We start from the raw sequence: 26,395 nt of genomic DNA on the forward strand, positions 1-26,395 counted from the left end.
AAGTATAAGTTAATAGTCTTGATATAAAATTCAGTCTCAAACAATGGCAGGCAATAAGCTTTCTCTAATGAAACTGCTATTACTCAAGATATTTCTAGAAGGCTTTCGGATCTGCTTTCTCTCTAACCAAGAGGCACACAAGAGTTGGCATGCAGAGCACAAACTGGTTAAAAACAACTGTACAAAGAAACTGGGCTTGAAAGAACATTTAGTTGAGCACCACATTAAAAGACATTGCAAGACTATTAGATAATCTACCTTATATACCAAAATTTCATTTGAATTAAATGAAGTGTCTGTAACAGTTACTGCACCATTGTCATTCACTATTGCTTCTGAAGATAGTCAAATCTTCAAAGGAATAATATTCATTCAGTAAAGCAGTATGTTTATTAAAAGAAAAATCAATCACTGTATTTTATATATACCCTTAATTTGTATACCTGATATAAATTTCAGTTGTTTTATACACGTTATGCTTTAAGTTAAATTATATAATGAAGAATCAATTACTATAAATGCCTAATTTTCATTTCTTTGATGCAGATTTAACACTAATTCTAGCTCAAAGCCATGATTAAAATTATCTTTTAGGTCTCAAATTGAGAGAGGGAGAAAACAGTCCATTTTAGAGAGTTGAAAGTAACCGCAGAGATTTAGTCCTGTTTACAAACTATATTTTAAAGACAAACTATCTACCCAACAAAGAAAGTCTTACGAGAATCCAAAATATATAAACAAAATGAACTCACACTGTTAATATACTCTATCAGGTATTGCTAAATCATTTTAAGAGTGACCAGTAAGAACATGTCTGTTCTGATAACTCTCAAACTCAAATATTTATGGATGACAGTTGCAGCATAGGTAAATAGATGCAACTATAAACAAGTTTGGATTTTTTGTTGTTTTTCTAAAAATAATTTACCTTGAAATCTTAGGATACTCTTCAATTAAACAGAGACAGCACGATTTAGCTTTAGTTTGAGGTCCATACTTTTGAAAATGATCCTAGCAGATGAGTAGACTTTAGTGTGTTAAAATTTCATATGCAAATCAAATGAATGTGGTTTTCAGTTTACGAATGTAAATATTTTAAAAAAATAAAATTTAACAAATAAATTTGAAAAATTCCTATGCCCCAGCAATCTACGTCCACTCTCTCATTCCACAGCTGAGGAAGCAGAGGAGCAAAGAAACAGTCTTGCCCATCGTTTCACAGTGAGTGACTGGCTGGTCTGGGATTGGAACCTAGTCTTCAAATTCGCTGATCAGTATCCTTCCTCCAACTGTGCTGGTTCTCTTAAAGGAACCCTGAAATAACTGGGCAGGGACATATAGGAGAAGGTTAAAGAGAACATTTTAGTGAATGTGAAGGTAAGCAATCAGAGTTCAGTGAATTCCTTCTCATTTAGAGGATATTAATGGCACATTGAGTTTAGGTGTGCATTTCCTAATTTCCAGATGTGTATTTTTCTACATTTTCCTATCCCCCAGGACATGTTTGCAGTCACACTGTTTTGACACAGAGGTTATATTTCCATGGTTGACAAAAATCATAATATAAAATTCCAGCTTTAAACTTTTTATTGTTTAAAATATATTTTAAGGGGTATTATATTAAGAGCATATTTGAGTCAAAAAAGCACTACGCTTTGCTTAATTAGACAAGTACACTTCACAATAACAGCCTCAAAATATGTACAGAACTTAACTGAAAGTGTTAGTAGTTATGATCATTGGTCACTGACCTTTCTCTACAAATTCTCTGTTCAATGGAAGACTTAAATTTCCTTGTCGTTTTGCTATTGAAAAAGGAAAAGGGGAAATATCTTGATTAAATAAAATAGTTTATAATGTACAATACAGCTAACATACAATAAAATATATTTAGCATATTATAATATAACATATAAGAGCTATTTGGTACTCACCAATATTTAGAACATCTTCCACAGCCTGAGGTGCAACCCTGTTAATATTGAATGACCTAGAAACAAACACCATATACATCTTTTCTTATTTTAGTTCTAAAAACATACGAAAAATGAAAAAGGAATAATCTACTTAATGTACAGAAAACTCTTAGAAATTATCAGGAAAAAAAAAAAATGACCAAAAGACAACAGCCACCTTATACAGTTTTAAAAAGTGGGCAAAGTATATGGGCAAATAGTTCATGGGTCTATATGAAAAAAATGTTCAATCTTACTCATACTTGAGGAAATACATATTAAAACAAGATTTTTCTCAGATTTTAAAGATTAAAAACTGACAATGTATTGACATGGGTATGAGAAAAGAAGTGTTCTCATATACTAATGGAATTATAGAGATTACAACTGGAGGGCAATTCTGCTCTATTAAGATTTAAAATGAACATATTCTTCAACCTAGTAGTTTATCCTAAAATATATTTGTACATATAATACACAAAGACAAATACAAGGATATTTACTGAAGCATTATTTATAATAGCAAAACAACTGGGAAGCACATAATAGCAAAACCATAGGAAGCTGGGTAAATAAATTATATTATAGCCACTCAGTAGAATACTATGTAGATATTAAAAAGGCTAAAATACAACTATATGCACTGATAATGGAAAGATAACAATATGTTAAGTTAAAAAACCAAAAGCATTATATGGTATGTATGTGTGCATATATATATATAAAACTTACCTGTTTTACTTATATTAAAAAAATATATGCATGTACAGAGTGGTTATATCTGGAGATTAGTACTAGAGATATGAAGTGAAAGAGACTAACTTTTTGTTGTATACTCTATTATCGAACATATTTTAAAATGTGTATTTCTTCAAATTATAAAATAGTTTCTGAAGATGAGAAATCTTTTACTAGCAAATGCCTTGCTTAACCACTTAGGAACAAACATTAACACAAACATGAATAACTTTTTTTTAAATTAATTAATTTATTTATTTATTTTTGGCTGCATTGGGTCTTCATTGCTGCGCGTGGGCTTTCTCTAGTTGCGGCAAGCTGGGCTACTCTTCACTGCGGTGCACAGGCTTCTCATTGGGGTGGCTTGTCTTTGTTGAGAAGCACGGGCTCTACATGCACGGGCTTCAGTAGTTGTGGCACACAGGCTCAGTAGTTGTGGCGCACAGGCTTAGTTGTTCTGCGTCATGTGGGATCTTCCTGGACTAGGGCTCGAACCCGTGTCCCCTGCACTGGCAGGCAGATTCTTAACCACTGTGCCACCAGGCAAGTCCCTCAATAACTTTTAAAAGAAGCTCTGTGCTGGGGTCTAAAAAGATGGTTAAGGAAAGGTTTTTAGAAAACAAACTCTTCCAGGTAATTTGGAATTCTGCCTCTAACTCTTCTCACTCTTCTCAGTAGATAATCCACACGAACAGGCACAATGTTGCATAGTCACACAATTCCTAAAAAAATCTAAAATCTGGCCCTTGCCTTTCCTATTTTTCACCATTATCTGTCCTCCAATTTCACATTCCAAACACCCCAGGCTCATTCTCGCCTCTGTACCTTTGCTCATACTCACTATGTGGTATAAAGCAAAATACTTCGAGTGTTCTGACTTTCTTATTGTTTACTATGAGGTTCACAAAACCTATCTCATTCGCATTACTGTCACACACTACAAGACATAAGGCACTTTAGGCACTACCTGGCTCACAGCAAGAACTCAACACTGAATGAAAATGTCGAATGCAAGGAATATGTATGAGTTATACTCTAATTCCTCTGAATATACCCATTACTGAAAGATACTGTTTTGGAATTATACTTTAAATTAAAAGTCACATAAAAATAAGCTATTTATTAGGGTGCCACTGAATTAAAATATGTTTAGAGCAAAGGATATTAATGACTTATATCTCCTTATTGTAGTTACGACTTAGTTTAAGAGAACGGAAGTCTTGTAAGACATGCTCTAACATTCCTAGAACTATGACTTATTAGAGATACCACAAATCAACACAAACTAAGTTCTCTGAATTGGGGTTAAATTAACACTAATTTCCTGTGGTTGTAATCTAAATCTCAGCCAATTCACTCTACCTTTAGGAGTGGTTTACATTCTATATCAAAGACAAACTATATGCCAAAGCAGGAGTTAGCTAGCACACAACTTTTTCCTTCGATCTACAACCTTCACCATTCTAAGAGTTCTGATTTGAAACTGGACATAACTTCTAAAGACAACCAAATCGAAAGACAAAGAGTCTCATATCTTCATCAGCTAGTAAAACTTTCTCTTAAGAACAGCTCCTCACCCTTAATTAAGTCTGCTAGGGCAGAATGTATGGAGGAGGACTGGCAACAGTCTTAAGAACTCATGGAAACATAAATAATCCCGCTCTGTGGAACTTCTCCTAGTGTGTGCTAGAGATCACATCCCACACTGGGAAGAGGACCGAGATGAGAATGCAACAATGCAGAGACACTTGCTATGCAACATAACCATTACATCCTATGTCTTGTGCAAGAATTTTTGGAAATGCAAAGATGGGATAGCTAATCCCTGAACTCTCTTCCCCCCCGACCCCTGACACATGATTAGGCTATATTTCCCACCCCCTCTTGCCACATAGCATGTAACTAAGCTCTAGCTAAAGGAACAAGTGTGGCTATCATGGGCAACACTTCTAAGCATGTCTCACAACCTCCCACAGGGAACCGTCCATGCTTTTCCTCCTTCTGTGGCTCATGAGGTCTACACCTTATAGTTAAGTCCAGAATTTAAATCCTGCCTCCACCATTTATTAGCCACATGGCTTTGGGCAAGTCAGCCAACTTCTGAGACTTTTTAAACTCTATTAATGAAAATAAAATCACTTAATTCCAGAGTATTTTTGAGAATTTAAATAAGACAATATACTTACTTGGGACAAAGAAAGTGCTCAAAGATGGTACTGCAGTAAGTTGAAATTAACATATAGAACATATAACTTTCCCTCAGTCCCTCTGGCCCCTAGGCTTCTCTTTTCTCCCCCTACTTTCTGAAGAGAAAAAGGATCAAAAGATACATGGGAAATGCAATCGTAACAAAAGAAATGTTATCAGTTATGACAGGGAGGAGAGTAGAACATGTTAGAAGCAAGTAAGCTACATAGGGCTGAATAGAGAAGAAAAGGGACTGAGTTAACCAAGGTGGCAGGGACAGGATATAGTTAGAGAGACAGAGTTGGTTCTACACTAGAGCATGGGAGACAAAGCAGACTTTAATAAGCAACACAGAGAAGACTGAAATTCTAGTCTCAGCCATACTTATTTAAATGCAACATCAACACAGGACTCAACTATAAAGTGTGTGGTAGGGGAAATAAAACTCAATTTTAAAGCATCCAAACTTAAAGTCAGTTTGATAAGCACTGTTTTAGCTATATTTGTGAGCATGTAGTCATTTATTCAAAAAGTATTTAAGTGACTTTGTATTAAGTACTGTGCTATGCACACAAAAAATTAAGCAGGGAAAAAAAAAACACTAGTCACCATCCCATGTGCCTCAAGTTGCTCAAACTAACTGGGTATGAGCTTATCAGAAATTAATAATGTGCTAAGTGCTATAACAGTGTGATGAGGAAAAAGTGCTGGGTAAAGGCAAAAAAGGGATCGATTAATTAGGCTTATGAAAGGAACTAGGTCTTAAGTAAAGGTTTCCTACAGAAAATGACATTTGAAGATTGGAATTTTCAGCCAGTGGATGGAAAGGGGAGAGTGTTCAGGCATTCAATGCAGGAAGAAGGTGCATTGAGCAAAAACAAAAAGCCCAGAGAGAACGTGGCTTGTGCTAAGAATTGCAAGTAGCTTGCAGTGTGTCCAGTGTGATGGGTTAGGGTCAGGCAGGAGTAGGCTGGCAAGGAGGTCATACTTAAAGGGCCTTATATGACAGTCTGAGCAATGTGAACATAGGAGTCAATGAAAGTTTTAAAGCACAGAAGGAAATAGGGAGATATACCTATATTTTAGAAATATTACTCTGTGGTAGTAGTGTGAATGACAGCCTGAAGAATAAAGGGTGAGACACAAAGAATATTCACTGAAAAGATGGGGCCCTATACCAAAGAAATAGCAATAGAAACTGAAAAAGGGGGCTAGAGCTTCTGAATTATATCTGACAGGATTTAGAGACTGATAGGGGAGAAAAGGGAGACTCAAAGATAAGAGCAAGGTTTTAAGGAATAATGTGTTTTCCTGAGAATATGATGTCAAGGTTAAGGGTGATACTATTAAGCAAGACAGGGAACACGGGGAGAACAACTGAAGACAATAAATTCAGTTTTAAATGTGTTGAATTTGAAATGCTATTGAAATCCTATGTAGTAAGTAGGTTTACAATATGAGTTTATACTCAAGAGAGAAGACAGCTACAGATAAAGGTCTGGGAGGCATGTGCATGTGTGTACTAAGAAGTAGAAGAGACTTCCCAGAGAGAGGTCACAGGGTAGACAAGTTGCAGGATGTCCCAGGTTATCTCCAGTTAGGCCTTGAATGCACAAACCTCCAGCATATTTTTTGGTACTGTACTTTGTTTTCATTTCTTTACTATTACTTGAAATGTTCATTTTTAAAAATATATAATCCCTCAAAACATTTCTCATTTTCTTTTTTCTCTTTACAAACCTAGTATGGGAAGCTAAAGAATGACCAGATCCAGGCTGCGCTATAATCTAAGAAGTCAAAGCCGGACTCCTGGACCCAATCAATGAGTGTAGCTAAACTGAGCCAACCGATATAATAACACCAGGCTAGCTACCTCTTGCATATTAGAGGCCTTAGATACACCAATATGAGATAGCAACTAAATTACATTACTTAAAGTATTTCACAAAAGTTGATAAGCAACATCTCAAGTTACTCACCAGGCCTTTGATCCTGTTCCAGTACACAAATTGAGCCCTGAACTCTTCTGTTTTTCCCATGGACCATCATCAACTGAAATCTCGTAGTAGGAAGCCCTGTGAATTGAGAATATAAAAGTGGATTGGCTGAACTTATGTCTCATGGTAAATAAGATAAGCATAGTCTTTCAGCGCTGATGAAATCTAAGTAGGCCAGCTTGACTCAGACATACCTGACTTAGTTGGCACACACATCATGATGCTAATTTCAATACTAATTAAGTGAAAAAAATTTTAAAATATCTGCATTTCTGCATCCCTCTCTGATCTATATGTGCCTCCTTTCTATCAATACTTTAACATTTCAAACAGGAGCTTCTTGTAAATTTTTACCTGGCATTGCTGCTACTGCTTTTATGGAAACATACAGAACCTTATTTCAGAATTCAAAAAGAAAATACCATTCCTAGGAGAGTTTCATTCTTGGTAGCTAGTCCTTGTTACATCTAAGTCTGCATCTAATCCTTCAAGTTACCAATAGTTTCTGCTAAACTCTTGTTTCTTAAGTTACATACTAATGTGCCTTTTGAATTGATAGTAGGCTAGCAGAGATAATGAAGTTCTAAAGAAAAATCTCAACCAGTCCTGGATCACTGGACGAAACTAGGGAACAAGAACTGTAATTTTTTAAAAGATTTATATTTCTTAGTGTATTTAATAAATACGGAATCAACTGAGTCTTCTCCCACCAGCAATAATGACACTATTCTTTAACTGCATGAATGTATAAATGATTTGCAACTATTCAAAGAGCTTTTGAAACACGTAAAAGCTTATTTTGTGAACTATATCTTAAAATAATGATGTCACTGGTCAACAATGGGTTACTTTTCTCCAGCAAATAAAAAAGTTAAAATAAACCCTTAACAAAATACAGCTTTTCAAAATAATGACAATTATTAGACATGCCTGCAAATACTAACATTCAATGGATAATTTATCTCTTATTCTAACCCTTTCATTTCTCCTACCAAGTTCTTGGTTTGTGAACATTTTACATGATATAACTCCATGTCATTTTTTCTCTAAAGTCAGCATTCTCTACAAAAATAAAAGATAGCAAGCCTAATATTCACATTTAATCTATTTCATAGCTTTGTTATATCTTCCTAGAAAATTAGGAATTTTAGGTACATTAGGAGCCTATTATACACAGACAAGCCATCTGAATCCATAGGAATGGCTGCTATTATGCCAGAATCACATAGAGCCAAATATTATAGGTAAGTGAGGATAGAGGAGAAGCAGAGGTGAAGAGAAAGGAAAGTATAGTCAGGTGAGAGACGTTGAGCCCAAAACAAGGAACAAATTTAGTGTCATTCCCACATGCAGGTTTATCAAGATTAGTCAACTCAGAGAATTTTGGCTTCAGGGAGATTATTTTTTTAAGGCAGCAATAAAACTCACAGTCCCTTTAGAGTGGGTATACTTCTTCTTAAATTGTCCACTGCTACAGCCCAAGAATAAGACATTCTAGGTTAGAACAAATAGGAGAAAAGAAAAAAAATTGGGCTTTTAAAATGTTCTTAAGTCTAAGAACATTATAAATGAGGCAGGAATAATATTGCTGCACTTCGTATTTTCCAAGCAAAGCACTTCAGTTTTCAGGAAGACCACAGTTCTATTGTATACACTGAAGAAGAGCACAGGCTTACCCTGGCTCTGTTATTTATTAATTGTGTGATTTGGGGCAATTTATTTCACTTCTCTGAGCCACAGACTTCCCTATAAAATGGAGATAATGAAAACATTTGGCAGGACTCAATATTTATTCACTCCATAAACATTATTAAGTGCCTATTATGTTTTAATAAGCACTGTGTTGGTACTGGGGATTTAATGGCAAACATAATAGACACGATCTTCTTGACGTTTATATTCTAGTAGGTAGGTCAGAAATTTTAAAGTAAATAATAATTACCAACTATTTAGAGTGCTGTTTTCTGCTTTAAGCAGTAAACAAGATGCTATGTAAGAAATAATACAAGATGACCTTTAGATAGCACTGCCAGTAGGAAGGCGTGGACAGGCAGGGGCAGTCCAAAAATTGGCAGTACTTCACAAGTTTTCATGACAACTCAATACAGGATCTGGAATCAGAAATTCTGGGTTTACATGATGGTTCTGATGCTAATTAACTAAATATATGACCTTGGGCAAGTTATTTGAATTCTCCAAAGCTCAATTTTTCACTGATCAATACAACTACTTTTCTCACAGAGCTGCTATGAGCATACATGTGACAACTTACACAACATGCACAGTGCCTGACATGTAGCAGGCATCCAATAAGTGTTCATTTCCTTTCTGCCTAAGGGTCTATGTCATAGAATCTTTAAAAATAAGTTCTAACATTTCCAGTAGTTAAATCTTTTTCAGTAGCATCAGAAGCCAACCCATTGCTGCCCTTATCTTAGTAAAGATATCAGGTGAGGCATCTAAGATCACAAAAAGAACAAGCATCAGACATCAGGGGTAAACCAACCAAATCACGACCACCACAAAAAATGAAAGCATTCAGTCTAAAACCTCCTAATGGGACTTCACTGAATTTCCAAAAAATCTATCAATTGACCCCAATTTTCCTCCTTTTATAAGTTATTTTTTAGTAAGTACAAATCATAAAGCAACACTAGTAGAAGCTCTCAGAAGTTATGACCTTTAAAATATACAAACAGAATAATGTAAGCCATTAAATGGCTTCCCTAGAATTAAGCATAAACTCACAAAACCTCTTTACCTTTGTCATCTATTTATTTTAATGCAGACCTCCTCCAATCTCATTTTGAAGTTGTTCTCTTCTGCCTCTTTACCAATAATGACTAGATTATATCACTAATTAGAGTTACATTCTCTTCCTTCTCTCTTATGACACAAATGTATCCATTACTCATTTCCATGTTGTTTCAAACTTGATATGCTATATACAAAGTTTTTCTGTTGCTGCATAAGTCTTACTATATTAAATACATCTTCACATTTTACCATATTTTAAAGTTCTTTAAGTAATATATTTTTATTTGATTTCTTTGAAGAATACATTTTACTTTTAATAATTTTTAAATTATGTATTTTACTACCTTTATGTGAGATACCACTATCTTTACCTTACTCATCTTTATATCCCTAGTGGGTGCACAATGTATTTTATTGCATATGTTTAAAATTATATTAATAAAATAATTACAACTCAAAAAGATCATTCAAATCATTCTGTTGAATCAAGGCTTTGCTCTCTTCAGTACTACCTACCTCAGTTAAGGTATTGGTTAAAATGTGGCTTTTTTAAGACAAATTTCTCTTATCATAATTAAACTTCCTATAAAAGGATATGACTTATAATAAAGAGAATTTCAGAATATATGAAACTCTCAGTAAACTAGGGAATCAATTATGTGACCTTCAAAGGGTCACATGGTTCTGGAAGCAGGAAAGTAGGATATAGATTCATCTCTATCTTCCACCCCTAATTCACTTACATCAACAAAAATGAGAAGGAAAGTTCTAACATACTACCAAGAGTTAAATTAACTTTATATTATGGCAGTCACTTTATAACTGGTAACTGGTGTCACACAAAAAAATTTTTACAAAAAAATTCTACTGACAATTTAAGCCTAAATTATATTCAACACTCACAAAATAGATCTTATCAGTAATAAAATACTATATTTTTATATTCCTAGTAAAGAGCTTCACTAACCTTAATTTTTGGTAATGATGGTTACAAATTTTAAGCTGTCGATACACCTGCTTTATGATGTTGCACTAAGAAGGATCACTATTATCTATGTAGTATACTTGCCAAAAATGCTCATTCTGAATCTTACCATGCAGAGAAGAAAAAAAAATCATACAAATCCAAAAAAGGGAATATTCTACAAACCAATTGGCTTAGACCATTCAAAAATGTTAAAATCATAGATGACAAAACAGGGGTGGGGCTAAGAACTGTTCTTGCTTAAATCTAAAGGGCCATGATAGCCAAATGCGTTCTCCTTACCTGCATCCTGGACCAAAGCAAGCAAACAAATAAATCAGCATTAAAAAACATTACGACAGTCAGTAGGGCAATATTAATATGGACTGTCAATAAGATCAATGTTTTTTATCAATTGCAAATATATACCTATATATCATTCTCTTAAACATTTATAAAGCACCTATATGATAGATTAAAGGCTCTGAGAAATACTGCAGTAAAGAAATCTGAATAACTTTGTTTAACCCAGGGTTTCACAAACGTTTTTAGTAATAACACCTTCTTTCCTCTTAACATGTATTAACATGTACAAAGGTCTGGAAATATTTCATTAAATAATTCATTTCTCTTACTTATACAGTATCAATCATTCACAAATCTTAGGTTGTAGAAATAAATAGCTTAAAAATTACTAAAATATTAAAATTTCAAACTCAAGATCACAGGTTGAAAAGTACCTGGATGACAGACTCTCCCCAATGAAGACTTCATTTAGTGCTCTCACTGGCAAGAGCTGGGGTCCAGAAGCCTCAAACCCTGAAGGTAATGAAAGAAAAATCCAAGACAGCTCCTTAAATTTTAGAAATTTTATCATATAAAATTTATAAAATATTAATATATTCATATTTGTCTTTGTAGTGTCTACACCTTATCACTATTAACAGATAAATTAAATCATATTTAAAGTATTCATAATACAGACCCACAAAATCATCTAAACATTATGAAGCAATGAAGCCCCTGTCTCTCCAAAATAAACCTTAGGTCTTCTTGAAACAATTTTTCAAGAGCGATAAAATATATTTATCCATAGCATAAGATTCATGTGGTCGCACTTGACTTAGTTTTACTCTGGAAGCTTCAGAAGTAGAGACTATCAAGTACTTCCAAAGGAGAGCCATTCTGGATTTAAGCATCAAATTACATGAATGGCTCATATAGGAAACCAAACCAGTTATGTTAAAACTCAGATTACTTTTTCAAGTAGAAAACCTCAGGAGTGATTTTTAGCAATGGCAGCACTGGAGGAACAGAGCCACATCTCTTCTTATGACTCCTAAAAAAATGTCATCTATTTTTTACTCTATAAGGTTGTATGCACAGCTTAAGTGATCTTCCTTGATGATTACTTAAACATCACTCCATCATGCAAAATCCTCCAAAGAATTCCCACTGCTTTCTGGATCAAACTTGTGATTGTCACCTTCAAACGGTCTCTCTTACTTTTTATCTTTTACCAGTCTCCAAATGGAAATGCCAGGCCCTTCCTCTCAATGTCACCAGTAGCAGATTCATTGCACCCAAGTATCTCCTGGTGGGCAAGCACTATGGAACAAGTTCCCTTGTCTGTCTCCTCCACATCTTTTTCCTTAGTCAAAGCTTAAAAGTCCACCTCAGCTGTGGCAGCAGCTAGCCTCTAAGATGGTCTCCAGTGATTCCTGCCTCCTGGTATTCACATTCTTGTACAACTCTCCCTCTCACATCACACCAGGATTAGTCTATGTGACCAACGTATGGCAGAAGTGACGGTACGTCACTTCTGAGATTGGGTTAAAAAAAGACACCCTGGCTTCTACTTGGTCACTCTCTCTCTCAGATCACTTGCTCTGGGGGAAGATATTTCATAAGCAGTCCAATGGAGAAGCCAACATAGTGAGGAACTGAAGCTAACAGCCATGTGATGAGTTGTGACGCATATCTTCCAGTACAATCTTGTCTTCAGATACTGCTGTCCCGGCCAACAGCTTGACCGTCACCTCCTGAGAGACCCTAAACTCAAACTAGCAAGCTAAGCCACTCTTGGATTCTTGACCTTCACAATCTCTGTGAAATCATAAATATTTTGTTTTAAGATGCTCAATTCTGGGGTAATTTGTTACATTTTAAGATTCTATGTTTCGGGGTAATGTGTATAGATATCTAATACACATTAGACACTTAATACACTAATAAAACTTTCCACCACTGTCACCAACACGACCACCAATCTATTATTCTCCTCTGACTTGTAGCCTATTTATGTTTATTGAATATTAATTACATGTATCTCATATCTTTTGGATTATAACTGCTTAAAGTGGCCCAACTATTCTTTCGATTATAAGCTGTTGTTACAATACCAAGGAACCTTTTAAAACTTATTTGACTAAATTATGTAATGGGTTAACATTATCAGCTAAATCTCATTAATATAGTAGAAAGAATGTGACACAAAAAGGTATATAGAAAATTTGCTGTGTTTAATCGAATTTGATTGTACTTCAGACTGCAAAACCTAACTCTTGAAACTCTTAATTTGGTACTAGATATATTCACATTTTCACATCTGACAAGTTTTACCAATGTAAAAAGTTAAAATTTATTGTTTAAATTATTTTTCTTTGCATAGGGTAAATCACTAATGGAATGTTTTACATCTCCCCACAGATTTTCTGCAAATGCTCAACTAACAGTAAGTACTCACTAAATATTACTAATAAATCTGAAATCTCACCATCAAACTGTAACCATATCTTTTTATTTTATATGGTCTTGACTTTTTAACCTCTAGATCCGTTTTTCCTCATCCTAATTTTCCTTTCTGTATTGCACTTTTATTATGTGTGCTTGCTGAATTTCACTTGAAATCTTTTATCAAAGAAGGAAGAGAAAACGTAAAATTGCTTCGAGTCTCATTAATCATCTTAATTCTGCTTATATTTTCTTTCATGCTAATTGACCACCAAACATTATCTAATCATGAACTGTTCATTTACAACTTGCTTCAGCAGGACATAATAAGATGGACTCAATACCAATTAACAATTTTCTATCCAAGAGAATGCATTACAAAATTAATTATTAATTTGTATTTTTAAGTATAGAATTGTTATACTAGTGACAGAGACTGCAACCCTGTGCAATTCCCTCACACTGTCAGACTGTTAGACTATGCTTCCAGGTCTACTCACATTGGGTATACCTATGGGACTAGTAATGGCCAATAGAATATGAGCAAAAGTAGTGAAAAGGCCTGGCTCCTAAAACTTCCCTAAGGATCCTCCATGCTCTCACTGTTGTCTTCTCCCCACAAGCTACAGAAGACTCAGAGGCCTTAGAAGATGGTAGGAGCCATTGTTCAGAGGTTGCCTGAACACCCCTTGGACAGTGAGCTGAGCTCTAAATAAACCTTCAGTATGTTAAGCCACTGAGATTATGGGATTGTTTATCAAATCAATTCACTTATCCAAATTAATACAACCAGGCTTTCAAATAAGAAAGTTACTAGTTTATGTGATTAAAAGTTTTTTAAAAAATAATCAACCCTACCTTCCCTTGAAGGTATAAAGGTAATAAAAATGAATTCTTCTTCATTAACTTGTATACAAATATAACCTAGTTAATGATAGATAACACTAGATAGAAAATTTTATTTGCTTAAAAGTTAAATCATCCCTTTTGCAAGCTGAAGTTTAAAAAAAAAAACTAGGATTGTTTTTCTCTGTAATCTTTTGTTCTAAATTAGAAAGCGATCAGGGATCAAACATGGTGGTATATTTATAATCTCAAACCTACTTCTATATTCAAAAATCCCAAATGGCAGCTTCCTAGAAAATGTTCCCTGCCAACTTGAAGAGAATTTAAATAGCAAATATGAGATATCCTTGAAATCCTTCTAAATTTTTCTCAGAAAATAAAGCTCTTTTATCAAAAGAAACCCCAAAAAAACCCTCTAACAAGCCCACTAAAATAGTGCCTAGACATTGTAAATGTTATATAATTGCTAATAACAATATTAATAATTAATATAAGTAAAGTAATTTCCAGGGTTATTATTGAAAAATCTGAAACTACTGTGATTCCAGATTCTTTATATATCAAAAAACCTGTTCCAACCACAATCACCACCAACACCACCATCACTTCCTTTCTGGAAGCTTGCAAGAGGTTTGCTTTATCCCTAGTATTCTGACATACCTTGGTGTGGGACCTCTTACCACTGACTATATTAAGTACTTTGTGGGTCCTTACATTCAAAAACTGGTGCCTAAGTTTTTAGGAATTTTCTTATATATATATTTTTTATTTCAAACATTTTCTGTTCTTTTTCTAGAACTAACACTAATGAGATAGGAACATCCTGAATATTACTAAGTTTATGTGTAATTTTGTTTCATATACATTAATTTAGCTTATAAACTAAAAACAGTGAATCTGAGATAGGAATCTGAGCAATGAATCTTTAAATACCAAGCTACATCTTTCCTATAATGCTGTTGGTGAAAAAAACCAAATCCTGAACATCTTTTGGAGACAGCAATAACTTCTTTTGGTGAGGTATAAAGTAAAATTTCTAGCTAAGATTTTAATATCTTAAAAAAAAAATTTAATATTTACTGCAATCTTTCAAAAATGATAATAAGAAATCATATGCTTATGAATTACTTGAAAGATGTCTAGATTTTTTAAAAATAATTACTTAAAAACTTTCTAAAAATCAAATGATTTTTTTTTCCCGGGGAAGAAGCAGCATCTTTAAAACATGGCATTAACTCAGTTTAGGAACATGTTAACCTATAAAGCTATAAATCACCATGAAAAACTCTGAAAAAAAATAAACATAAGTAAACATCAAGATACCATGACAAGACAGAAACAAAGACAGAAAGCAGATATGTAAAGACAGCTTTTGCTGATAAGTTTAGCCAAGAAATGAAATGCAGGAGGAAAAAATATCCTTTTATACAGTCCACAGACATTTAGGATATCTCTTGGGATCTTCTTGCATCATAAAAGTCTTACAGTTACTGGAAAAAGTGGGAAAATATTGCTAAATTATAATCCACAAATTAGCTCAAAACTGAGCATTCATCTTAACACAACAAAAAACCTGCATATCACCTTATGCTAATATTCTCTTAGCATCTTACACAAGTATTTGAAATGCAAATCTTAAAGCTGGGATGCGAAAATTTCCTAACAGAAAGATTCTAATCAATAACTAGAACCATGGTAAATATAATTAAATGTAAGTATATAAATGTATAATTATTATGAAATCTTTCAAAGATTGGTTCATTTTCTTTCTACCATTTTCTTCTTCCTTTCTGACATTTCAAAGATTAAGGCCAAGAATCTTTCCCTAAATATCAACTATCCTCCTGGACATTTTATAGTCCTTCCCTAATCAATGAGTTTTCAAATCCACCCTAGAAAAAAATTTCACATGGAAATATGCTATATTTGTTATTTCAGAATCTAATCATAATAAATTTTACAACTCAAGTAGTTCATTGCACTTCCTTAAGTGTTGTCAGTGGCACTGAAATCCCCAAATAATTATAAATTATTACTTCTAGAAATTAGAGATCAAAGGAACTATAAATTACATATTGCCCCAAACACACTTAATTCCCAATCTACCTACTTTCATCATGAACTCTCTCAATGTTGAAGGCTCTACTATGCTGATTCAAACTTAGCTGCTGTTCGTGAAGGTCCACAGGAACAGGGTTGATGCCAGTCCCTTCAAGGTATAACCTGATTCGCTGCCTCCACAACCATCTTAGAAGAGTGAAGGAAAAGCAAATTATATTAAAATAGAATAAATTAAACAAAGGATTAGACATTATAATTTCTCAAAATTAAAAAATTCATAATAAAAAACTAGTTATTCCATGAACTTATTATACTAGAAACACCTAAAACCCACAGGTTCCTGATCAAAGACAGATTTAGATGTTTATTTCTCTTTTCTAATGGCAATATCTAATGTACTTGTATAAAACTTCCCAAAAAACTTGAATTAAAGTCAAACTCTTTATCAAGTATTCATTATATCCTATATACTTAGCTAATAGTTGTGTTTTGCTCATTGTATAACACATATATAAAAAAGAAAGCATTCTGAAATTAAAACACTATTATGTTAAGGTGGTCAGATTAGATAAAAATCCCTTCCCTAAAATTCTGTAATATTGTTTTTCTGTTTTTTACAATAAGAGTTCAATAACAAATATTATAACACTTAAGATTAAACCTAAAACTTAAATGACTTTTTGGTAAAAGTGAAGAAAACAAGAATCAGGTTTAATGTCAAAATCAAAAACTAACATATGAAAAAGCCAGTGGGACAGATTCTAATAGGTAAGTATACAAAAATACACTCCTGCTTGGAGTATATTAGTCATTTGTGAAGGTGCTAAATTTCTGAAATGACTAGAAACTGGAATCGTTACTAAAAACAATGATTCCAGGGACTTCCCTGGTGGTGCAGTGGTTAAGAATCCGCCTGCCAATACAGGGGACATGGATTCGAGCCCTGGTCCAGGAATATTCCTCATGCCACGGAGCAACTAAGCCTGTGCGCTTCAACTACTGAGCCTGCGCTCTAGAGCCCGCGTGTCACAACTACTGAGCCTGTGTGCCACAACTACTGAAGCCCGCACGCCTAGAGCTGGTGCTCCACAACAAGAGAAGCCACCGCAATGAGAAGCCTGCGCACCACAACGAAGAGTAGCCCCTGCTCGCTGCAACTAGAGAAAGCCCGCGCGCAGCAATGAAGACCCAACACAGCCAAAGATAAATAAAATAAATAAATTTTAAAAAAATGATTCCAGAAGTCAAGAAAATTTAATACAATTTCACAAATACCTAGAGAAAAAAAGTTTTCTCAAAAACTTTTTTCTCTCTCAATAAAATCTAGGCTAAGTCAGGGAAAAGTAGTCCAACTTGGCTCTAATTAATCGGCCAACCTCAACTCAGCTCCTCCTTCCACCCTTCTCTTTTCAGGGCAGTCTGACCACTGAACAAATTAAGTGAAAGAAATATGAAAAAACATCTCCACTGCTTAAGAAATACTTAACATGTAAGGCAGAGATACCAGGAATCTCAGCATGGTTAGAGTAAATCTAACCCTCAGTCATTCTGGATGGGAGAAGATGAGGATAAAAAATAAAAAATCTCAGAGAATTTGAACATTTAATTTTTCTCCAACAGTTTTAATCATCTTTCTACCAAACTGCTAAAAACGTGTAACGAGGTTAAAGTAGAGACATGGCCTCTATCTCACTGAAGGAGAAAAACCTCTACTTGCAATTACATTATAGGCCAAGTGGCACTTGGCAGGGTTTCTCCATACAGCTCCAGTCAGGCTGGAAGAAGGGAAGTTAGATGTGGTTGTGACTCAGCTAATGTATTATTTTTTATGGCTACTGTTACACCTATGGACTAATCCAAATATTATCTAATTTGTTCTGTTTAACAGCATTTTTAATGGCACACATTAATAATATAATTATATAATAATAATAATATTTTAATAAGATAATGATAGAGCAATAGTAAGAAATTCCTACCTGAACTCACCACGGTAGAACTTCTGTAAGGCTTCTGGGAAGGAATGTGTGTATCGAACAGGAAGACATAAATGACCCTCAGACCTTTATTTTAAAAGGAATTTGCGTGGTGTAAAGGGAAGAAGAAAAAAAAGTACTTAATTCAAAAGGTATCACTAAACTACAAAAATCAGATATGAAATTTTTTGAATTTCTACTTCTATAATTCATTTTGCCACAAATTGTCTATACTTTCAACAAGAACAAAAAAAAAGACCAAACAGAAATAGTACTTTAAATACAGGTTTAATGCCATAATACAACTTAAGTTTCCACATTACAGTAAAACTAAAAATAAAACCGAATTTGCCACTGATTGATTTCCCTGTAAAATTATATAATGGTATAGTGGTGTTTGCATCTTACCTTTAAATTATTTAACTATAACTTTGGGCAAGTCACTTTAGCATCAGCTTCCTCATCTCTAAAAGGGCCATAAAACCACCAATCTAAAAGGTTATTATGAGGAATCAAACTATTTATGTGAAAGTTTTTTGAACCATAAATCCCTTTTAAATGTCGTTTAAGATGTTCTTTTAACCAAAAGAGAACTCACAGTTTAATCTAATGTAACCCTTCATTTATTCAAAAAATATATAAAGGGGCTTCCCTGGTGGTGCAGTGGTTGAGAATCCGCCTACCAATGCAGGGGACACGGGTTCGTGCCCAAGTCCGGGAAGATCCCACATGCCACGGAGCAGCTGGGCCAGTGAGCCATGGCCTTTGAGCCTGCGCGTCCGGAGCCTGTGCTCCGCAACGGGAGAGGCCACAACAGTGAGAGGCCCACGTACCACAAATAAATAAATAAATAATAAACGATAAATAAATAAATTTTATATATATATATATGGATGAGCTCCTTCAAGGAGTTAACAACTTTATGTGGAAGACAAATTTTTTTTTTAAATGCAAATTACAAAGTGTTAAGATTGCCTATAGGTTGACACAGGAAGATGAGAGGATACGGCACCTAACGTGAGGAAAGGTGTCCAGAAAGTTCAATCATCATCTATATGATGCTGCAATCTTGAAGGAAAGGTTGAGAGTAGGCCTGGCAAAAGAAACCCTTAATAATAACTGTAAATTAACATAAACGTGAAGAGCAGAGAAAAAGGCTTTTACAAAGTTGTGACTAATCAATTTACCTGAGAGGGTCAACACTGTGGTTAAGAAACTTAGGCAGGGGACTAAATTTTAAAAATTTTTATATTTACTGCAATACTTCTCTACAGTGCTAAGATTATAAAAGATAATCAACATTTGATAGAATACTTATGGAGGTCAACTGCAGGTCTAAAACACTCTAGAGAGAAGAATCTAGACCTGACCTGGAGGATTCACTTTCATTGTGGCTCACTCACTGGTGCTAGCTGTTGGCAAGAGGCCTCAAGTCTCTCTCCATGTGAGCCTCCCCACAGGGCGGCTCTGGTATCCTCACATCACTGTGGCCGAATTACTCCAGAATGAGCAATCCAAGAGACCAATACAGAAGTTGCAATACCATTTATGACCTAGCCTTGGAATTCACACACTGTTATTCTATATTCTATTGGTCCCACACGCCGGCCCTGATTGGATACAGAAGTGGGAAGGGAACCACATAAAGGTGTAAATACTAGGAGGCTATCTTGGAGGTTGGCTATCACATGCCCTCTATCCCATTTTGATCATTAAGCATTTAAATGTCATAATTATGTACAGGGGTCAGTAGAGTGAGTACAGAATACAAAAGAGAAAACCGAAATTGTATATTTAATTTAGATGAGTCCTCAAGTGAGCCATCTTAGAAGTAGATCCTCCAACCCAAGTCAAACCTTCGGATGCCTGCAGCCCCAGCTGACATCTGACTATAACGTCATGAGAGATCCCAAGTTAAAACCACCTGGCCAAGCTCTTCCTGGATTCCTGACACACAGAAACCATGACAGATAATAAATGATTATTATCGTTTTAAGCCTCTAAGTTTTGGGATGATCTGTTATGCTGCATTTGACAACTACTACAGAAAAGAAGAAACTTAAGTTGAACATTAACTTCTGGGCTTATTTAAGGATTGTGAGACACCTCTGTGCTTAAGAAAAAGAATTCAGGCAACCTGAATTATGGAACAAGCCAGGGGCTTAATACATTTCTGCCTGGGGGCAAAAAGAAAAACCAGAGGACTTCTAGAACACATCATTTTAGGCAGAAATTAGAGAAGCAACACCTGTTGCTTACCAGTTTCAAAATCCCCACAGGCTAATGAGTATTAAGCCAGCTTTTAAAGGAAAATATATTTCAACAAACTGTATAAAATATGATCACTAAAGAATCTCCTACTTTAATGATGTAAAAATATGTCATTGCAAAGTTCTAAAATACACGTGCACGAATACTAAAGGCAATTAAAATGCTAGCAATAGCGAAATTAAGTCCTATACTCAAGGAATTTATAGTCTAATGGAAGAGACAATCAAGCAGAAAATAATAGGAAGAGATAAGTGCTCTCTGTACAAGGAATCATAGTCAGAGCCCAGGAGAGGTACCAGTCTTGAATGAAAAAGAACTACACAGTTGAGTAAGTGTCGTAAGGGCACTCTAGGCAAAAGCACAAACAAAGGCATGAAAAGCACATGGACATCTGGAGAACTCTTTCACTTACTCTTTCAAACTCTTTCTTGATATCAACAAAGCTCCTCACCAGAGCAAAAACTCCCATATGTGAGCCTTCAATCATGACATTAGGATGCTCATACATTACACTGCACTTAACAACAACCTTCAGAGGTTAGGGGAGAGGGGACTGAATGAATGTGGTCAAAAGGTATAAAGTTCCATCTATAAGATAAGTACTGGGGATGTAATGTACCACATGATGGCTATCGTTAACACTGGTGTACGGTATATTTGAAAGTTATGAAAAAAGAGTAGATCCTAAGAGTTCTTATCATAAGGAAAAAAACTTTCCCCTCCTTTTTTTTTTCAGCTATATGAGTTGACAGATGTTAACTAAACTTACTGTGGTAATCATTTCACAACACGTGTAAGTCAAGTCATTATGCTGTACACCTTAAACTTATACAGTGCTGTATGTCAATTATATCTCAATAAAACTGCGAAAAAAATACAATTAAAAAAAAAACCCAGGGCTTCCCTGGTGGCACAGCGGTTGAGAGTCCGCCTGCCGATGCAGGGGACACGGGTTTGTGCCCCGGTCTGGGAAGATCCCACATGCCGCGGAGCGGCTGGGCCCGTGAGCCATGGCCGCTGAGCCTGCGCATCTGGAGCCTGTGCTCCGCAACAGGAGAGGCCATGGCAGTGACAGGCCCGCATAGCGCAAAAAAAAAAAAATCAAACAACAAAAAACAAAAACCCCCAAAGAACAGACTTTAGGAAGGATCCTAGAATATTCCTAGAGAGGCATCAGTCTTTTTTTTAAGCTGAAGAATGTATAGTGCCTACAGGTAAATGAGGGTAGATGAAACTAGAAAAGCAGATAGGCAACAGATGGTGAAAGATCATATATATTATGCTACGGAATTTGCAATATAACCTGAAGGTCATAAGGAAACCCTGAAAGACTTTAATTAAGGAGTGGAGACAATCAAATTTGTACTTTAGAAAGACCATTAAGGCAAAGTATAAAGAATGGGTTGAAAAGAGCAAGACTGGAAGTTACTACAGTAATTTAAACCACAAACTATAAAGCTATGTTTAAATACAGTGAGGAGGGCAAGAGATGGAATCAAAGTTAAGATCCCTAAAACTTAGAACTAAATCCCTAGACCAATACAACAAAGGGAGTGAGGGAAGGTGGTGAGGGATGGGTCATCACAGCTTCAGCACCCATTATGATTTCATTGATCAAGTATGGGTGGGGGGAAGGAGATAAGTTCATCTGTAGACATGTTACATTTTTAATGCCACCGGATACATGCAAGTGGAGGCCAGTATGGCTAGAATAGCATGAAGAAAGGGAAAATAATAGGACATAAGGACACAGAACAGTCAGGCGCCAGATAATGTAGAGTCTTGAATGTCACAGTGAAGGGGACCAACTGTCCCAGTTTGCCTGAGACTGACAATTTTCCCAGGACATAGGACTTCTGATGCTAAACTGAGAAAGTCCCAAGAAAACCAGGATGAGGATGAGTTGGTCACCCCAGTCATAGTAAAAATTAGATTTTATTCTGAGTTAGATGGGGAACCACAGTAAGACTTTGAGCAGACGTCACAGAATATATCAAACTTTTATAAAACGATCACTGTGGCTGCAGTGGGGAGAAGAGACTATAAGGTAAGAGTAGAAGCAAGATCAGTGTTGGATATACAGATTCTGGAGTCACCAGCATCTAAGTTAAAACGACACATGTTAATCAGTTATTCTGGAGACAGTACAGAGTGGAGTAGAAAAGACTCATCCATGATTGAGCAGAAAGATAATGGTACAAAATATTTAAGAAATTTGTCAGGAAAGTGAATGAAGTAAGGGAGAATTAAGGAAAAAAAATAGAGGGGATAAACACACTGAAAGCCAAAGGACAGATTTACTAGAATTGAGGAAGTAGGACTGCTATTAAGGTAGGCGGCTATGGTCAGAGTGATTTGAGGGGTGGGGAAATTCTAGGTGATGACAAAGTCCAAGTATGATCATGGCTGTGGGTGGCTGGAACAGAATGAGGATAAATGTCAGTGAAGCTAAGGAAAGGAAAAAAAAGTGATAATAGGGTTTGGTCTATTTATTAAGTCAACGAAGTCACCCAGGAAATCAGTGGAGGCATATTCAGGAATGTAGATGAGAGCCAGAAGGAAGGGTAGAAGATGGAACATCATTAACTCATCCATCTTCAGCAACACCAAATTCACCAGTACTCACCTGGGTCAAGGGCTCAAGTCTATCCTCCCACAGATATTACTCCCAAACAACCTGGGAAGTCAAATGTGAGAACTTGTCCATCCCATATCATAATTTTCTACCACCAACGCCAGCGAAATGTGTATATATTTCTCATGCCTAAGCTAAAAAAGAGAGCTATGTCCTTGAAAATAACGACAAAGAAGAGAAATCTACTAAAGGTAGAGGTCAATTCTACATGCCTAAATTTCATCACTGAAATGATTTTGGAACATGGTTCTAACATTCACGATAGCCAGCAACGGTGATGTTTCCACTTACACAGCATGCACCATAGTAAACACCCTGTACCAATAGGATAAGGAGCTTCCAAATTTAAGATTTATCATAAACAGGTACTATGCAAAGCAAAGCACAAAAAAGTTTTTCCTTACCGTTCTGGGTCAGTGTTTACTCCAATAACTGGTTTAAGTCTGTCCAAGACTTTACTTGCTGCCAAAAGCATTGTGCCATCACCTAAAGGACATAAGACATAACCAGACTTGTTACAAAACTAGTTTTTAACAACATTTTGAACACTAGTTCTTTTAATAATCCCACCCTCACCCCATCCTGTTGGCTGCCACAGTCTACTCCTTTCTACCCACTATCCCTCTGTATTATCTCTCCCACTCTAATCCAGAATTTCTCAACAGTGGCAAGATGAACACTTCAGGCCAAATAATTCTTTGTTGTGAGGGCTGTCCTGAACTTTGTAGGGTGGCGAGCAGTATCCCTGGCCACCCACTGGATGCCAGCAGTAGCCTCCAGCTGGGAACCGCTATTCTAACTCTATCACTTCTATTAACCAATCCTCTTTCCCTCTCACATAACATCAGTCCCAATTCATAAATCATTTTGATGAGAATACATCCAACAAAAGTGTCCAGATTTGGATTTTTCTCTCCAAAAAACATGTAAAGGTTTATAGAGAACAGTCACTAACATAATAATAAAGCTCAGGAAAAAACAAGTGTAAGTGTAAGTATATTGGGGCCAAAGAGGGATGGAATTTATCTAATCTCATTAAACTCTTTTTTTTTTTTTTTTTTGCGGTACGCGGGCCCCTCACTGTTGTGGCCTCTCCCGTTGCGGAGCACAGGCTCCAGACGCACAGGCTCCAGACGCGCAGGCTCCGCGGCATGTGGGATCTTCCCGGACTGGGGCACAAACCCGTGTCCCCTGCATCGGCAGGCGGACTCTCAACCACTGCGCCACCAGGGAAGCCCTCATTAAACTCTTAAACTCAACTTTTTTTTAAAGACTGGCATAACTAAACCAAAATAGTTATAAATAATCCTTTGAATCATACTTAAATACACACTTTAAATATACACACAGAAATACATGCACAGAACCTTAGAGTAACATCGTTCACTAGAAAAGTAAAATGTTGTATAAAGCACGTCTTTTAAAAACTGATCCTAAAAATCCAAAAATTCGTCTTATGGTAGGACTCTGAAAGCTTCATCACAGCTAGACCACAGGGTATTTGGCAATATGATTATTAAAGAGCATTTCCATATTCCAGCACCTTTACCTCTGCAAAACTATTACCTCCTGCAGCTATGACAGCATCTGCCCATCGAACAGTTTCTTCATCATATTCTCTCCTCTTTACGAGACGAACCTCAATCCCCTCATTCCTAAGATAAAAAAAGTAAAGTGTGTATAAAATTTCCAGTAACATAAAGGAGTATGTTTTTTGAGAGGCAGATTACTACAAGAGAGATTTAAACAAGTTTGTTTTATAAACAAATTTATGTTTAGCTTTGTAAGGTCAGCTTCATTTTCACTTACCCACAACAACCAATTAACTATTAACTATAGGAAGCATATGTATAAACTGACTATCCCAAATCGCCATGTGCTTTAAAAACATCTCTTAAAGCCCTTGACGAATAGCAATATTGATTAATTAGAATTGCATTTCCTTTTCTCTACTCTTTCTGATGCTAAAATTCATGAATACAAAACGGCCCAGAAGACTAACACCTCGAGAGACAATTTTTTAAATTATAAAAGTGAATAGCTGTTATTTTAAATTCAACGAATATTGAGTGCCAGACACTGAAAGTGACTAAAATACTTTCTAATTTGCGTGTTCTCACACTGATTCTCTTGCATACACAGAAACTTATTTGCTGACTCATTTAGCCCCTAATTAACTGAAGTTTCTGTACTTGTAATTTTTAGACATTCAAAGACTATTATAATGAACACCTACATAATCCACTATTCTGTTTAAGAAATAAAACACTGCACTACAGTTGAAGCCTGCTGTGTACAAAATTAACTCTTTGTAGAAAAGGCACTTCTTGGGCAGACCAAATAATAACTGAAAATCTGTGAAGTTTTCAGAGTACAATAAAAATTTCCTTAAAAACACTATAATATCAGGTCCATTAGCCATGATATAATTTTCTTAAAATGATTCTATAATGGCCATCTTTACTAAAAATCTAAGTATTAGCTGCTAGTAAAAATAAAAATTGAAAGTCCCACTCAAGACCTGATCCCACAGACTTACCGTAAACTATCAAGAATGTGCTCTACATTTTGGGTGTGAATATGATGTCGTTCAAGCAGTCCACTGTAGCTAGAGCCTTTCAATGCAAGCTATATCAAAATAAAACAAGTTTTGCCTTATTACATAATATATATTATATTTCTTTAAAAAGCCCTATATAAAGCAGAATGGGGTTTTTTTTGGGGGGGGAGATACATTTTAATGACTATATGTGAAACCTACAAGTATAAACTTAATTAGAAAGTCTGGTTCCAGAAAATCATAACTTGGTTTTAATACCAAACACAGCAGTAAGTTTCCTGAATCATGTGGTCAATGGGATCTCAAAAATCTCATGTTTTACAGCTTGAGTGCTTTTTTTCCTAAATGGATTTTTAACATACTGCATATGGCTACTGAAGACCAAAGATGAACTAATATTTTAGAAGGCAGTTAGATGACCTTTGTTCTACTTGGATTTTCAGCTCTCTTGTATTCAGATTTATGAACTCTATTTGGAATTTACACAATCTAAACAAAGGGCTTGTTAGCTGCTTGAGAATGGATAACTTTTAGATATAAAGACATATAGCCTTCAAGGATTATTTTTCCTAGTCATTTAGAATATTTTATAATGTCACTATCTTATCATTAATATTCTTTTAAAGTATATGTCTTCTGAATAATCTGTAAAGTAAAATGTTGAGAGAGAAGTTCAGAAACATCCATTTAATCATCAGGTAGGAAATATGTCCAC

At 35.4% G+C, this 26,395-nt stretch overlaps 1 protein-coding gene across 3 annotated transcripts in view; it reads right to left on the minus strand.

Moving 5' to 3' along the window:
• NADK2 (NAD kinase 2, mitochondrial) overlaps positions 1-26,395 on the minus strand; it is a 46,164-nt gene that overhangs the window by 4,846 nt on the left and 14,923 nt on the right. For 2 of the 3 annotated variants that reach the window (XM_079918321.1, XM_079918322.1), the window contains exons 2-10: positions 25,660-25,748; positions 24,687-24,775; positions 23,525-23,606; positions 18,218-18,301; positions 16,288-16,424; positions 11,339-11,417; positions 6,860-6,955; positions 1,935-1,990; positions 1,752-1,805 (exon numbers count right to left, since the gene is read on the minus strand). In XM_079918321.1, coding sequence (XP_079774447.1) covers positions 1,752-1,805; positions 1,935-1,990; positions 6,860-6,955; positions 11,339-11,417; positions 16,288-16,424; positions 18,218-18,301; positions 23,525-23,606; positions 24,687-24,775; positions 25,660-25,748 — 766 coding nt within the window. Of the gene's footprint in view, positions 1-1,751; positions 1,806-1,934; positions 1,991-6,859; positions 6,956-11,338; positions 11,418-16,287; positions 16,425-18,217; positions 18,302-23,524; positions 23,607-24,669; positions 24,776-25,659; positions 26,180-26,395 lie in introns of those variants that run through there. The other variant, XM_079918323.1, reaches the window with a different exon arrangement.

This window comes from Stenella coeruleoalba (genome assembly GCF_951394435.1).
Source record: "Stenella coeruleoalba genome assembly, chromosome: 3".
In the NCBI taxonomy this organism is placed as follows: domain Eukaryota; kingdom Metazoa; phylum Chordata; class Mammalia; order Artiodactyla; family Delphinidae; genus Stenella; species Stenella coeruleoalba.